The sequence below is a fragment of the Cervus elaphus genome, chromosome 20 (assembly GCF_910594005.1).
Source record: "Cervus elaphus chromosome 20, mCerEla1.1, whole genome shotgun sequence".
NCBI lineage: Eukaryota > Metazoa > Chordata > Mammalia > Artiodactyla > Cervidae > Cervus > Cervus elaphus.
In genome coordinates this window covers 132,137,558-132,153,140 of record NC_057834.1, presented here as the reverse complement: position 1 = coordinate 132,153,140, position 15,583 = coordinate 132,137,558, and the positions used below count along the sequence as shown (strand labels likewise).

The following is a 15,583-nucleotide window of genomic DNA, read 5'->3' as shown; positions in this document are numbered from 1 at the left end:
AGCCATTCCCTTCTCCAGGGCATCTTCCCAAACCCAGGGATCGAACCCAGGTCTTCTGCATTGCAGGCAGATTCTTTACTGTCTCCACATTTCCTGTTTTTACAAGAACACCAGTCCTACTGTATTAGGGCCCACCCTAGTGACCTCAGACAGACAGGCAGAACACCACGTGAGGATGAAGCCAGAGATGGGGGTGATGGTTCAACGAGCTGAGAAATGCCAACGACCAGCAAACCGCCAGAAGCCAGGAGACAGCAGAGAATATATTCTTCCTTGCAGCCCTTGGAAGGAGTCAGCCCTGCCCACCCCCGATCTCAGGGCTTCCAGGCTCCAAGACTGTGAGAGAGTAACTCTGCTCTTCAAGCCACCGGTCTGCAGTATACTGACAGAGCAGAGCTAGGAGACCAACACACGGGAAGCCTGAGAGGCGTGTGTCTGTCCCAGACCTCACATTTGGGCCTGAGTCTCTCCTGGGATAGACTGTGGCCTTGGGACGTATGGTGACCACTGGCCAGGCCTCACTGCCCACCGAGGTTGTGTACCCTTCTTAGGCACAGGCTCGCCCAGTTAAGGCTGACCTCTGCCATGAGCCCATCCAGAGCCCGCTGGGGGTGCAGTTGCATTACTGCCAATGACGTGGCATTTACTGGGAAAGAGGCTGGGCTTCTCCCTGCTCCTGCCTTGGTGTGAAGGGCCCAGCTCCCTCTCCCAAGGCTTCCCAGGAGGGAGATGTCGGCCGCCCCCAGGGCCCTGGGTACAGCTGCCCAGGTGGGCACAGCTACACAGGCACAGAAGTCTGAGCTGGGGCGGACGGGGCTCGATCCAGGAGGAGTGGGCCAATCACAGGACTCCAGCTGAGGATGGGGGAGCCGCGGGGAGTGTGGTCCAGCCTCACACAGGGCAGCCCCCAGCGCGGGGAAAGGGTCCTGCTTCTGTCTCATTGTGAAGGCTCAGTGGGCGCTCCAGGCTTGTTACCAGAATCGTTACTGGAAACCTCCATCATATCACAGGACAAGCTTTGCGGGGCATAACTGACACATAGGGGAGGACCCGGAGGAGGAAGTGAGCCTTTTGAGGCCCTGGGGCAGCGGGTAGGGGGTGGTTGGATGTTTGAGGGGGAACTGACGGTCACTTGCTCCAAGGAAGCTGCTGACTGTTGGGTCTGGAGCCTGAGATGGCGCTTTGGCCTGCTGCCCTGGGAAGCGCTTGTCCAGGGGGTTTGATAGCCTCTGCGGGGCCAGAGAGACATGTCACAATGGTGAGGCCTGCTTTCCAGCCCTTGGCCTTTGCTGGGTTCCCTCCTCCCCTACGTGGAAGGCTGCAAAGATAGGTGATGGCAGGTTAAGAGGCGGGGAAGGATGGACCCTCCCTGTCCTCACCCTGATACTCCAGCTTGAATCCCGGCCGGTTCTGGGAGTGGTCGCTGTGGAAATAGACGGTGGTTTCATGTGACGTGGAGAGCAGGGCGCTGGGAAGCTCACTCCCGCTGAATCTGCCCATCATGCGGCTGGTCTCGTAGGGGCCGTTCCGGATTTCTATGAAGTCGTGGTTGGGCTCAGTGGAGAAGTTCAGGAACTGGATGTGAGCTCCTGGGAGCAAGACAAAGGCAGACAGTGCCCAAGCAATAGAGTCCTGCTTCTGACGTGCTGACTCCTGAGAGCATCACCTGCCAGAGACCCACGTGTCCCCACCACCGACTACCCACCCAGTTAGGGGTCCCAGAACACACATGGGGAATCGCTGGTCAGCCCAGTCTCTCAGCTTCAGGCAGGACTGAACTTAGAAGTGTATTATTCATTCAAAATGAAAGGCATCAGTCATATCTGAGCTCCATCCCCGCTCTATTTTATTTCATGGAAAATGAAGTTCAGGGTCAACACCTGACTTAATTTGGGATTCATATGTCTAGTATCAGTATAAGGGAAGCTTTGATAAAATAGTGTTTTAACTGAAAAATACCAGCATTTAAACATAACTTGGAAAAGGAAATGGCAACCCACTCCAGTATTCTTGCCTGGAGAATCCCATGGACGGAGGGGCCTAGTGGGCTACATTCCATGGGGTCACAAAGAGTCAGACACGACTGAGCAACTTCCCTTTCACTTTAAACATAAATATACCCGATCAAAAGACATGACCTTCAATACTAGTATTTTCCAGAACACTTATGATGATTCAGAAATTAGAAGACTACATCATCCCATTGGTTCTATTAAGATGCCAAGTGAAGTTTATACTTTGGGGTCTTATTAGATTAATCAAGATCTAACAACGAAACGGGTTAAATGGATTTCATTAGGATCTTAGCTTACTTAGGATCTAAGCTTATCTTAGCTTATATAAAAATATATTCTTTGAAGAGTAAGTGTGGGACTATTGATATCAATTGACTGATAAGATTTCTCAAAATCAGATTACTATTAAAAATCATATTGAAAAAATAAATTTCTGAGCATAGGAAATGTCCACAATGTTAACTGTAAAAATCTGATCGGGTGGAGAGGGAGGTGGGAGGGGGGATAGGGATTGGGAATACATGTAAATCCATGGCTGATTCATATCAATGTATAACAAAACCCACTGGAAAAAAAAAAAAATCTGACTACAAAGTACTATGTAGCATACAATTCTAACTTTCATATTAACAAGCTAGAAGACTGTCCACTGACTCACTAATGTATTTATTGAGCATTTGCCATGCATCAAGGCTGTGCTTGGTGAGCGTTGCACAGGGAGGAACAGGGTCTTTACAGGGCCCTTGTCTTCATGATGGTGAGGTCAAAGCTGTGAGTGATGATTTCTGCATGGTGGGACTACAGATACATTGGAATTTTTATAATTTGCTCATCTATACCTTCTGATTTGCTTAGAATAAGCACATAGGAGTGAATTTTTTGCATCTGATTATTTAAATAAAGACTTGATATATATTGTTGAAGCCCCTTCATGTCTCCTGCCCTCTCCCACAGCTCTTCTCTCCACAGAGGCAGTCAGTCTCTTGAATTCGGAAAATATCCTTCCAGTTCATGTGTTTAGATTCCTAAATGTATATCTGATTTGTTTTAAACATTTGCATTTATTATTATATTATATATATAGTTTTACAAGCTTAAATTCAGCGTGTGTTTTTCAAGGTCTCCCCTTGTCAATGCAAAGATACAGTTCATTGATTTTTAACTACATATTAATTAATTCCATTTAATGAATTACCCAACCACACTATTCACTCTTCTATTAACATGTAGATATTTTCCAAATTACAGATAACTTTACACGGCCCACCTTTGTACATATCCGCGGAAGCTACACTTTCCAGTCTACCGCCCACGTGTCATCCCTACACAGGGGCTGCTGGTCCATTGAAGGGGCTCTTTAAGGATGGGCTTCCCTTGTCAAATTTCTGAATTGCACTGCCTGACTGCCGCCATCTAGTGGCAGAAGTTTGTAAATGCGGTGGTTTTTAAACAGACCAGGGGGCATTAGGGACTGTTTGGAATTCAACAGTAAAAAAATCCAACTTGAAAGCAAGGGATCTGGTCTTCTGTGACTGGTCCCTGCAGGAGGCTGATTGCTTGGAGGACTTAAAGATAGAGGTCTTATACAGAACATCAGGCCTTATAGAGAAAGTGATGCGCCTCCCACTTAAACTTCTGTTTCCCTTTGGTGTGGTCCTCCCTCCATCCTTCTATCATCTGAGGTTCTTCTGGTTCATGTCTGGATGCAGAGTTAGAGGGTCTCCCAGCTCCTCTTCCCTCAATATCTCAAAATCTGGAGTTCCCAAGGCTGCCAAAGTCATCATCACTTTGCAGCCTAATCATACACCTCCAGTTTCCTTCAGAAGATGGGACTTAATATAACTCTATCTTCTGAGGGTCATAACTTCTCCCCTCAGGGAAGATTTAGATACATCCAAGTAGGTCGCTTTCTCTTGAAAGCCTCTTCTCCATCAGAAGACCCACTTTAGGATGAATAATAAAGGACAAAAGAGGTGGTCTTCACTTCTGAGGTCACAGACTGGGGGATCACAGGCCTGTGCAGGAGTGATCCCCTTGGGACATTTCATTCCTAGAAGCAGAGCAATGACTTGGATGACCTACGTGTACAGCCTATAATTTCCGCGTCAACACAAATCCTTTGTCTCTTCAACAGAAATATTAGGGGTTAAATTATATTCCCAGTGCACAACACATGAACCTCCAGTAATTAAATTTTGTACCCAGATCAGTGTCCTCTACACCCCACCAACCCCCATGTCTACACACACACACACACACGACATTTCCCAATCTCTAGGGCCAGCTAGAATGTGAGTGTAAAGGATGCAAACTCAATTTCACATTGACCTTGGCTCAATTTAATTAGGATGAGAAATTGGATATTGGAGTTAAAAGCCCAGGTTGAAGTCCAGTCTCCGTAAAATAGATTGTCTTTTTCTTTTTCAACCGTCCCTGAGCAATTTCTCATTTCACATTCCTGGATTTTAGCTCACTACTCTAATGATAAAAATAATAATGGTAATCCCTGAAGTTTTTTCCCTACTTAATGTTCCCAAAGCACGTTCATCTCTACCATTCCTAACTGATCCTCTGGACTGCACAGGAGCTCAACAGCTGAGAAAGCAGAGAGGCAGAGAGCTGAACTGACTCGGCCAAGGTTATGTTCAGTGATGGCAGCAGACAGTTGCTTTAAGCCCAGAGGCCTGGGCGTGAAGACTTACCAAAGCCCACGGGCAGTGCTATTTTCCAGGAGCAGTCCATGTTGCTGGGGTAGTTGCCTGGGAAGCCGGGGCTCAGGATCACCCCCTCCATGTCTTCCACTGCTCCCCCGCACTGCGCTGTGACCGTGAGACCAGGCTGGGGGTTAGCACAGCAGCGAGGCGAGAACAAGGCCATGCAGCATTTGGACTTTCCTAAGTTAATTTCCCTTTGGGAACCCAAAGGAATCTTTAATTCATCTCCCCAAAAAACTGCACACAAGAGAAAATGAAGTATGTACATCCAGGAAGGGAGGAAGTATACCCTATGTCTGCCCTGCAGTCCACAAACCCAAGTTATGCATGCCTGACCTTGGGCATGCCTTTCAAAGGTCAGTTTCCTTAGTGAGGTCATGCAGCAAAAATGGTGTGCCCCAAGAGAAGTGTGACTGTCTTCTACATGATTCCAACCAGCTCTTTCGGGATTGGAAAACAGGAGGAAGGACGGGGACAGACAGTGACATGTGAAGTCCCTGCTCTGTGCCGGCACCAGGCCAGGCTGTTATTGCACGGGGCTGGGCGGTCAGCAGAGGAGCCCCACCACAAGCCCACCCTCAGCCAAAGTGACTGTGAGCCAACCACAGGGGGCTGGGGCATCTGAATCTCCAGTCGAAATGACCTCACAGTCAGAGTCACCTGACGTTGCAGGGTTGGGGCACAGCTGCAGCCTGGCCAGTTCATGTGGGCTCTTTTTTTTTTTTTTTGTAATGTGTTATTAGGAAAGGTTGTGTGTACAGAAAGGGGTTAGCCCATTACGGAAGGCCAGAGGAAGGAGCCGAGGGGAGAAGTATGTGCCATGTCTATGCAAACCCCTTCTGGGGAGAGGGCGACTGAAGCACACAGATCTGAAGGGAACAGTGCTTGCATGAAAGCAGGGGCTCTAGCACTGATTCCCCCCACCCACCGCCAGTCACAGGCCCCGTGCTCCCACTTCCTGGGTGATGTGGGGCCAGCTCTAAGTTCCCCCACCCCGAACCTCCAGACCTGGTTCCCTGCCCCTCCATACCGGTTGTGTCACAGGGCGGTTATCAGGTGACAACAGACAGGACTTCGCTTCACTTGGGACAGGGCCTGGCATGCACAGTAAACCCTCAGCCCACGGCGGCTGCGGGGCTCTGCGTGGTTCCCTGGGCAAGGCTTTCGTCAAACAGCACGGGGAAAAGGGCCCTGGGTGGACCGGTCCCATTGCTGACTGCTCTGCAGGCGAACAGGCCCTGCACCCTGGACAGAGCCCAGAAGGGCAGGGCCATGTGCTCCAAGGACATGCCCTTGGCTCACCTTGCTTCCCACTCCAAGTTCAGCCTAGTCTTGCACTTGCCAGTTGGCAGGGCATCAGGGAATCACAGTTTCTCATTCCCCGCTCTGCCACTTTCTTTTGAATCCTAAAAACCTTGATTTTCCTATTTGCAAAACTGAGGGTGATGACCCCTGCCCTGAAGAGCTACAGTAAGGAGACATATAACTCAGGGCCTGGCATGTGGCAGACCCTTGATAAACAGACATTCCCCTTGCCCCGACCTGACTAGATGCTTCCGGGCATGGAGACTCTGTCTTTCCGTGTACCCAGTGATCTCTTCATCACTACTCAGCACAGAAACCAAACCAAACCAAGTCCTCCTTCCACAGGGCATGCTCAGTCTTTCTCCATCAGTGTATTCCATCTGTCTGTCCCAAGAAAAGTCACAGGGGGAAGCCACAAAATGTCCAGAGGTTCCATACGGGGTTTGGGTTTATATGGAATCAGAATGGTCATCATCAGGTTTTGGAATGGCCAAGCTGCTGCCATATTTCATTTGGTGGACAAAGGTTTCCAAAAGTCATGAAAAGCTTGAGAGCTAAAGCTTACAAAAAACATCAGCCTAAAGATCCCACCTTTGAGCAGACCTGGAATACCAAACTTCCTTTGGATTTGAACTTGATCCCAGTGAGATGTCCCTGAACCTGGTAGACATGGATTTGAATGAACTGGAGAAGTAGGTGTTCTCTTACCAATACAGAGAGGCGGAGGGTAGTTCCAGCGCCGCACGGTCCCAGGCATGCAGGAGATGTGGGCGTGGCCCTAGAGGAATCAGGAACAGGGTGGGCTAGCTGCCCCCACCGGCACAACCGCATGTACAACCTGGAGCGGGGGCTTGTTCTTAGGCCTTGGGTTAAGGAGCAAGATACATGGATCCACCGGGGGTTGGGGAGAGAGGCGGAAGGAGAGAGCTGGGGAAGGACACTTAGTAACAGCCATTACTAAAGAATTCTCATTACCAAAGGTTCCTCATGAGACTCATTTAATTACTAGATTCTTTCATCGCCTTCAAAGAGGAATTAAGCTTTCCTAAAGTCTAATCAAACCGAAACTTTGCAGGGACACATCTGAGGCTGGCTTGTGCCAAATGGCCAAAGTCAGCACTTTGTCTTTTGCATGAACAGCTCCAGGAGGGGACAACAGTCCCTGAGGGATCTGGGGCGCTTCTCTCTGTTTTGTGGTGACTGCAGCTCTGCTGGGAGAAGGCTGGCTGATCCCAGCTCAAGGGACACCTTTCCAGTCCTGGGGGGCCAACGGTAGGTACCTGGAGAGCATATCCCGGCTCACACTGGAATGAGACCACATCGTTCACCAGGTAGCGCTCGCCAGTCTTCACTCCATTACTGGGCACAGCAGGTTCTGGACAACTGCTCAGGCCCACCGCTAGACCAGACAGAGACAGACGACAGGGGAATGGACAAATCCATCAGGTTGATGTACTAGCAGGCTGAAGGCAGTGCTGGCAGCAAGGAGGAGAAGCTGCCTCCAAGCTGTATCCTCTCTGCTTTCTCTCCTCCCAGTCTCTAGGCCAGTGTTTCCCAAGCCTTTCACCTCCCAGCACATGGGAAAAATCAGAATGTGTATATGGCACAGAGGCTCAATAGATCAAAGCCTCCTGGAGCAGGTGGGTATCATCTGGGAACTCTGACTGTGCCCCCAGGCTCAAAATGATACGACACTGCTGTCACCCCAAGAAGTTCCTTCATTTCTTCCCATGCAACTTCTGTCCTACATGTGCTTTTAAGAAGTGGATGTGATGCTTAGAAATGAAAGCTGCTTGGGCCTAAATCCACAGATCTCAGCATCTTGGACAAAAGATTTCCAGGACAGTATTAAAACAATTATCAAAGTGAACTGCAAGTCCTTCATCTCAACTCTCGTCTCTTTTTTTTTTTTCTCCACTCTTTCCTGTCCTCCAAGTAGAAGGCAACTCAGTATTTACTGAGGTGATCACAACATAGTAACCTGAGACCTACTTACTGGAATGGAAGTGGTGGACAGAAGGAGGTGGAAGGGCAGAGAGAAAAAGAGAGAAAGCAAGGGCAATCTAATTTCTTTAATTGAAAGTCCATTCTAATTTCTTTACATGGCAGTGGTGAATTTTATTTAAGCCAAGTTTATAACAAAGGAAGACTTTTTAAAAAAATCATAAGAAATTTATTACTTTTGAAAGCAGATTGGTCATTTCCATTTCAATTAATAAACATCAAATATGAGTCATAGCAATAGACAGGACTTTTCAGTATTCTGCAAAACCATTTGCCTCTACAATAGCAGTTAATTCTTCCCTTCTGTACTCTGTAGATGATCTACAAAATGGAAATGTAACTACAGGGTCCTGGCTCCTAGGAATTTCAGTCTCCAAATACTAATGGAGACCTCTGATATCCCCTAGCTTCTTCCACTGTGAGAGGACAGTGCATGATAAACACCAGTTACTGAGAAAACCACCAGTTGTCTTGAACAACAACAGCAAAAAAAGACAAAAAAATTCAAGGAGGTGAATTTTTCCTGGGAATGAGGCAGTAGAATAACAAGGAGATTTAGAAAAGAAGTCCCCTTTCAGAACAAGAAAGAAAAGAGAATATTCTAGGGAACATTAAAGGACTCAATTTTAAATATTGGATAAAGAAACACAACTGGAGAGAACAGAGGAGAGAGGGTGAAAGGAAAAATTTAAATTATTCAAGAGCCTAGGATACTCAGGGGCCAGGTGGCTGAGGTCTGAGGGGTCTGTGGGAGGAAAGTCTCAGAGGTCCCTGTCCTGTCCTCCACCCTGCAGGGTCTTGGCTTCAAGCTGCCCTGCACTTTCTGACCAGCTGATCATTTCAGTTCTTTCAGGTGATGAGCATCCTAGGATCCAGCTAATCCTCTCTCCACTACCTGGATGAGAAGCATTTGTTCTGATACCAGTGGGTGATGCTGACACTAGCAGCAAGTGGGGCTTCCATCTGCCCATCCTACTCAGATGGTCCAGTCAAATACACCTTCCCCCATTTCTTACTTCTCATCCCACACCTAGCCCAGGTACTCTTTGTGTAAAGTCTCACCCAGGATAGGCGCCCCTCTTCTGTACTCTCTTAGCATATCAGGTTGCACTACCGTGACCGTTTCCATGTCCATCTCTCCCCCTAGACTCTGTGCCCTGTGCCTTGTGCATCTCTGTTCCACGGGCACCCACCACAGGGCATGCCACCTTGCAGGTGTCCACTGTTTCTCCATGACATTCACCCCTCCTCCAGCTCCTGGGAGAACTGCTGCCCCTCCTGGTGACACCCCGAGAGACCTGCAATGCTGTCATGCCCTTCTCTGTCCACATGTCTGCCTCTCCCCCATGGACTCAGAAAGGACTCCTCTCTCTTGATCTGACTCAATCCTAGCAAAACCGGCATTGCACCTGGCACATTGTAAATATTCAATGAGTATTTGTTGAATGAATGGGTGACAGACCCTGCTGCCAATCCATTCCTGTACCCCGTGTGGAGGGGATGGGCAGACAGTCTCAGGATGAAAGCAGCCACCCCAGCAACCTCTGTCTTTGTTGCCCCATAAGGCACATCTGCAATCCTTTTTCTTTTTTAAAAATTAAAAAATTTAATACAATTTTTAAAGGTTACTTTTCACTTCCAATTATTATAAAATATTGGCTCTATTCCCCATGTTGTACAATACATCCTTGGGCCTATCTTATGCCCAACAGTTTGTACCTCTCTCCCTGAAACCCTTTTTTTTCCAAGAGTTTTTAGTTGTGATCACTTAGGGATGCAGGAAGCCAGGATGTAAGGTTTTGAGGATGCAGGGAGAAATCTGATGGGAGAGGAGTGAAGTCTGCAATAAGAAGAGGAAATTCAAGGACAGCTGCATCACTGACCAGGGCTTAGAGAGGCCAGGTTTTAGACTGGAGCACCTCACACCTCCATTATTCTTCAAATAATATCTTGGGCTCCTTCCCATTCCTGTGGGGACTCAGAGGAAGCAAACAGGTTTCTGCATAACAGACCCTTGGGCGAGAACCCCAGCCTCACTGCTTCCTGACTGTTTCTGACCTTCTCTGAGCTTGAGCATCTGATGCTTGAGGATGCTAGGTCTGTGTGAGGCTTCAGCAAGGTAGAGAATACACAGTCCCAGAACAACCCCCGTTCCTCGTGGGGAACTCAGGCCCTGTCAGTTCCCACCCTGAACCCTGTACACGCTGAGACTCTGGATTCTCACTTTTGTACTCCAAGTGGAAGCCGGCTGCAGACACACTGATGTCTGAGTAGAAATGCAGGTAGAGCTGGTTGGAGGTGCTATTCAGTAGGGCAGGCACGGTTGTTCCTGGGCAAGGAAATAGGGACCAATCAGGCTTAGCCTCTCCCACCCCTGGGCACCACCCCTGTTGCAACCTATTGAGGTTCTGATCCCAAGGTCCCCAAATGTCTCCAGCTATCAAACCCACTGAATGACAAATTAGCTCCCCTCAGAGTGCTGGGTCTCTCATACCTAAAGGAGGAGAGACTCTGAACAACTTCTGGCAAAAGAGCAGTGACCAAGCCACATGCCAGCAGCAGGTGACTTCCTTCGGGGGCAGATGAGTGTGGTCCCCTGCTAGGTGTCTTCAAAGGGATTCTGACATGAATAATTCTCTGGGCCATCCAGGCACTGTAGACAGTTTACCTGGGGCATGTGACTCACTGCTATATCTTGGCAACACGGAGTTCTGGGGCCTACAAGATCCAGATAAATTGCCCTGGCCTTTGGGCAAAATCATACACTACACTTAGAAGTCCACTGCTGGAATGGAAAATGGTGTGGCCAGTCTGCCGTCAGTCCTTCAAAATTATTTATAGAATCACCGTATGACCCAGGAATTCCACTCCTAGGTATACATATACCTAAGAGACTTGAAGACATGTTCCCGTGGAAACTTGTATGTGAATGTCCACAGCAACATTATTCATAATTAGCCAATGAGTGGAAAAAACCAAACATCCTTCAACTGATGAATGGATGGATGAAATGTGGTCTGTCCACACAGTGAAGTGTTGACCCTTGAAAACATTACACTGAATGACAGAAGCCAGGCCCGGAAGGCCATATAGTGTAGGACTCCACTATATGAAATGTCTGAGACAAGCAAATCCATAGACAGGAAGGATGTTAGTGGTTGCCAGGGGGTGGTGGTGAATAAGACGGGGAGTGTGTACAGATGGGTACCTGGTTTCTTTTGGGGCTGATGAAAATGTTCTGGAATTGGATAGTGGTGATGGTTGTAGAACCTTGTGAATATACTAAAACCCACCAAATGGTACACTTAAAAATGATGAATTTTATGGCATGTGAACCCCATTTCAATAGTAACAATAATAATAATTCTACTGCTGCCCTGCGAGTTCAGGTCCCTGGAAGCCCCATCTCACCTGAGAAACTCCCCAGCATGGTTACAGTGTTGTCTGCACCGTCAAACACTTCCAGGGAGTCCCAGTTCTGCTCTGTGACAAAACTGACGACTTGAATCTGGGAAGGCAGGGGGAGTGAACCGCTGGTTAGGCAATCCTCTCTTCCCCACTCCCTCACCCCTCCTCCTTTCATGTAGTTAACTCAATTACTGAGCACCTCCTCTGGATCATACTGGAAACTCTGATAAAAGGAAGATGCGATCCCTGTTCCCAAGGAGTTCATTGTCCAGTGAGGGAGAGAGAGGAGGGATGGTTATATGACAGTGGGGTGCTTTGTCAGGCAAAGAGGCGGGAAAGGACAGTCCAGGACATAGGGCTACTTCGGGGCGACTGGCTTTCTCCTCATCTCTCCAACACTCCTTGAGTTTCCTCACTTTCCTGTCTCCAGACATCCTGCAGCTGCGAGACAGTAACCCACCCCTGTGGGTCCACCCCTGGGTGGACCTGTCCACCGGGAGTCCCTGTGGTTTCTCTCTGCCGGCCTTGCGGCGCCGCCCCCTCCTCCCAGGAGCAGCAGCCGTCCTGGGGGTCCTACACCTGCTCGCATCTGTACGCATCAGTCTGGTCCGGAGTCCGCTGCTGCCTCGGGCTGCGGGTGCAACACCCCCGATGTGTGTGAGGGGGTGCCTGTCGATTTGCGCCTTCCCCTCACCTGCAACGCCCCTCTCCCAACTCCCAGAAAAATCTTAAGAACAGTACCCTTCAAGTCACTTGAAAAAAATCTCCTTGACTCCTCCCAGGCTTCACACTCCATCTCCAGGCCCATCTCCTCCTTTTGGCGGCTTCCCCGACGGCCCAGCCAGCCCCCACACCTCATTTTTCCTGAGCTGGGAGCTGTTGTGTTTTTCTGACTGTGGGCCGCCACTGCGTCCCTGCCCTGAGGGGCTGGAGACAGGCTGCGACTGTCTCCCCCTGGCTCCTACCTGGATGCCAGCGCCTTCTGGGACCATGATCTTCCACACACAGTTGAGGCTGTTGAGGTAGGGCTCGGGGAAGCCGGGGGACAGGATGGTGCCCGTACGCTCCGTGAGGTTTCCGCCACAGGGCACTGGGAGAGAGGCGGCTCTCGTCTGGGTGGGTCCACGGGGAGCAGACCCCGCCCAGGATTTCCGGCCTCGCTGTGACCCCGCCCCCTTCTGGCTCCGCCCACGGGCACAGCCCCACCCCCTCCCCAGGCGGTCTCCCTACAACCCTTCTCAGGGACCTGGACTCTGCCCAGCGTCCCTCTCCCCAGACTGATCAGCGGCTCTCACTGCCCCTTCACACCCACCCACGGGACACGGGTTGACCTGGAAGGGGTCACCCACTCTCTCAAGTTACCCTGGCAGGCAGAGCTCGTGTGTCTTGCTGGGTATTTGCTGGCCACCCTCTCCCCCAAGCCCTGGTTGTCCAGGACTCACCCACACACGTTGGTGCTGAGACATTCCACTGGGCCAAGGCCCCAGGAACGGGAAGGCACTCAATTTCTGGGGAGCCCTGCAGGGCATAGCCAGAGTTGCATTCGAAGCGGATGATGGCCCCCACGGAGAAGTCACTGCCCAGCCTCCGGCCGTAGCGGGGTTCTGGCACTGAGCTGCACTGCGTGGCACTTGTTCGGGGCACCGCTGCAGGGAACAGGGGTGCTGAGGGGCAGGCCTCACCCCTCTAGAAATGGGGTCCGGGGATAGACACATCGTGGGGCTGGAACAGGGTGGGGCTCTGAGAGGCTCTGGGTGCTTTCCCTTAGGACGGGGGTAAGGGGCTTTCTAGGATGAGGCCCATCTTCCTGAAATACAGTTGGACACGCCAGGTAGCACAGCTTCTGGAAACTACGGAAGGCAGTAAGAGCCCCAGACCCAGCCTTTAGGCCCCGTTGTGCTCTTCGCCTTCCCAATGAAGCCCCTTGCCCAGTAGGGTCCCATGTCCCCTAAGACCCTGCCCAGGGCCCTGCTCTCACAGACCTGAATTTCCCTTCCCCACCTTCAGGGGGCTATAGGACCTTTGACCCCAGGCCCAGGAAGGGTGTCTCCTGGGCAGGATTACCCCTACACAGGGCAGTGCAGGTCGTTCTGGGCAGTGGAATATACAGGACCTTGCTTGGAACCTGAGCCCCAGGAGAGTGGACATTCCCTTCAACAAAGAGAGGCTGGGGCCTGCCGTGGAGGGCCAGGCCGCTCCGAGACTTGGCCTTTCAGGGCCCTAAGGATGGGGAACAGACACTGACTACCTGCTTCATGCCAGCTACTCTGTGAGGTGACATGGTCACCCTGATTTTATAGGTGAGCAAACTGGGGCTCTGAGAGGGGGAGTAGCTGGTGCCCAGTTAGTGCCAGAGCTGGGGTTCAAATCCATGTCCAGCTCACTCTAAAGACTATGTTTTTCCTGGACCTTTTGGGCCTTGCAGACAAAGCCACATTCCATAGGAGAAGGCCTAGGTAAGAGGCCTGGGCTGGTCCTCTCAATGCCATGAGGACTGTGCCACACAATGGGGAGTGGGGGAGGGCACAAATTAGCTTCCCTTCTCTGATTTCTCCCTTTATCCAGCATAGAGTTAGGTCCAAGAATTGTCTATATGGGATGTATAAAATTCAACTGAATTTCAGGGAATTGCCCCACAAACACTGTAAGAGTGAGGCTCAGACTAGGGGTGTCAAAGGTCCCTGTTCTCCTTGATCCCCGAAGATGGAGACTGCCTTTGCACCTCCCACGTCACATCCTGCATACCTTGGTAGACAAAGTGGAAGCCTCTGGCTGGTACTTGGCCTTTGGCACTGAACTTAACAAGGACTTGATTGGAGGTGGCCAAGGGCAGCGATTCTCCTGCCAAGATAAGGAGTGAGGAGAAGAGGAAGATGGTGAGTCCAGCAGTCAGTCGGGCCCGGTAGGTAATATCCTGACCAGGATAGAAGGGCCACCCACATCTCACACAAGCAACCCCTTCCACCTCCCAGGTCTTCCTGAAATAAAACCTCATATTTATACTGTACTTTAGAATTTACATAAAGCTCTCACATCTATGGTCTTATGTTGACCTGTATCAATGCAAGGTTAGCACTCAGTACCCACAGTCTATAGATGAAGAAAGAAAAGTTCAGAAAGATCAAATGACCTGCTTAGAAAGGAGAAAGCTTCTAAAGACATGTTGACTCACAGGGATGGGGAAAATGGCCATTACCAAAGTGACTGGTGGTTTACTTAGAAAACTGATTCAATCTGATAAAAACAAACAAGCAAAAAGGCCCCAAGTTCTAGGAAGGAGGGTGATGTGATCATCAGAGAACATCCCAGGTTTTTCCCAGATGCCCTGTGAAATGACTGATAACCAGAGAGATCATATAATTCATTGCTCACACTAGGACACTTCTGAGAGTCAAAGGGCATGTTATTAATAATTATTATTCTGGGACAACCAAGTGAAAGCTGGGACTATGCCAGGCAAAGCAGGGCGTATTGTCACCCAACCGATAACACATAAACTGGGGAAAGTCTGCATAGGCACAGGAAGATAAGGAAGCCCAACAGCCTTTATATCAGAAGAAAAAGGTGTGTCTTCTGCTTGATGTGGTCCAGGCGGACCTGCAACTGTGAGGGGGAGTCCTGCTCACCATCACCTTCCTGTGGAAGCTCATGGAGAAAGTGGGGTGATGGGCAATGGCATGGTCACTCTGCATGCTGCCCCTCCACAACTTTAGGGATCCCTGGAAATGTCTGCTGACCCACCCTCAGAAGGGAAGCAGGGCTGTAAACAGAAAGCCAGGCTATATCTCTACTGCAGCGAGGTTTGGTATTGGAACCAGCCAAGGAGGCTTTGGGAGGCACATCTAGGGGCCAGCAGTGCTTCCAGAAAGCCCATGTGATATTCCTGGTCATGGGGATTAGAGACTCTTTTTCACAACACATTTAGATTTACAGAGGTCCCAGATGGCTGAGCCTAGGAGTTACTGCCCCAGTTAAATTCTGGCTGTCAAAGCAAAAAGAAACTCCTGAAGAAAAGCTTTTCCTGATTTTCACCACCATCTCTAAGATCCTCCTTTCAATAAACGTGAGCAGAACAAACTCAACTTTTCCATCCTCCCAGCTGGATATACGTGGAGTGAAAGTGTTGTCGTTCAGTCA

The 15,583-nt window shown here is 49.8% G+C and overlaps 1 protein-coding gene across 2 annotated transcripts in view; it reads right to left on the bottom strand.

The window, feature by feature from the left end:
• The window catches only part of CSMD2 (CUB and Sushi multiple domains 2), a 684,323-nt gene that overhangs the window by 102,631 nt on the left and 566,109 nt on the right, over nt 1-15,583 (bottom strand). For both annotated transcript variants that reach the window (XM_043878199.1, XM_043878200.1), the window contains exons 33-41: nt 14,192-14,287; nt 12,889-13,092; nt 12,412-12,536; nt 11,450-11,546; nt 10,263-10,367; nt 7,315-7,433; nt 6,743-6,812; nt 4,718-4,834; nt 1,380-1,589 (exon numbers count right to left, since the gene is read on the bottom strand). In XM_043878199.1, coding sequence (XP_043734134.1) covers nt 1,380-1,589; nt 4,718-4,834; nt 6,743-6,812; nt 7,315-7,433; nt 10,263-10,367; nt 11,450-11,546; nt 12,412-12,536; nt 12,889-13,092; nt 14,192-14,287 — 1,143 coding nt within the window. The remainder of the gene's footprint in view (nt 1-1,379; nt 1,590-4,717; nt 4,835-6,742; nt 6,813-7,314; nt 7,434-10,262; nt 10,368-11,449; nt 11,547-12,411; nt 12,537-12,888; nt 13,093-14,191; nt 14,288-15,583) is intronic.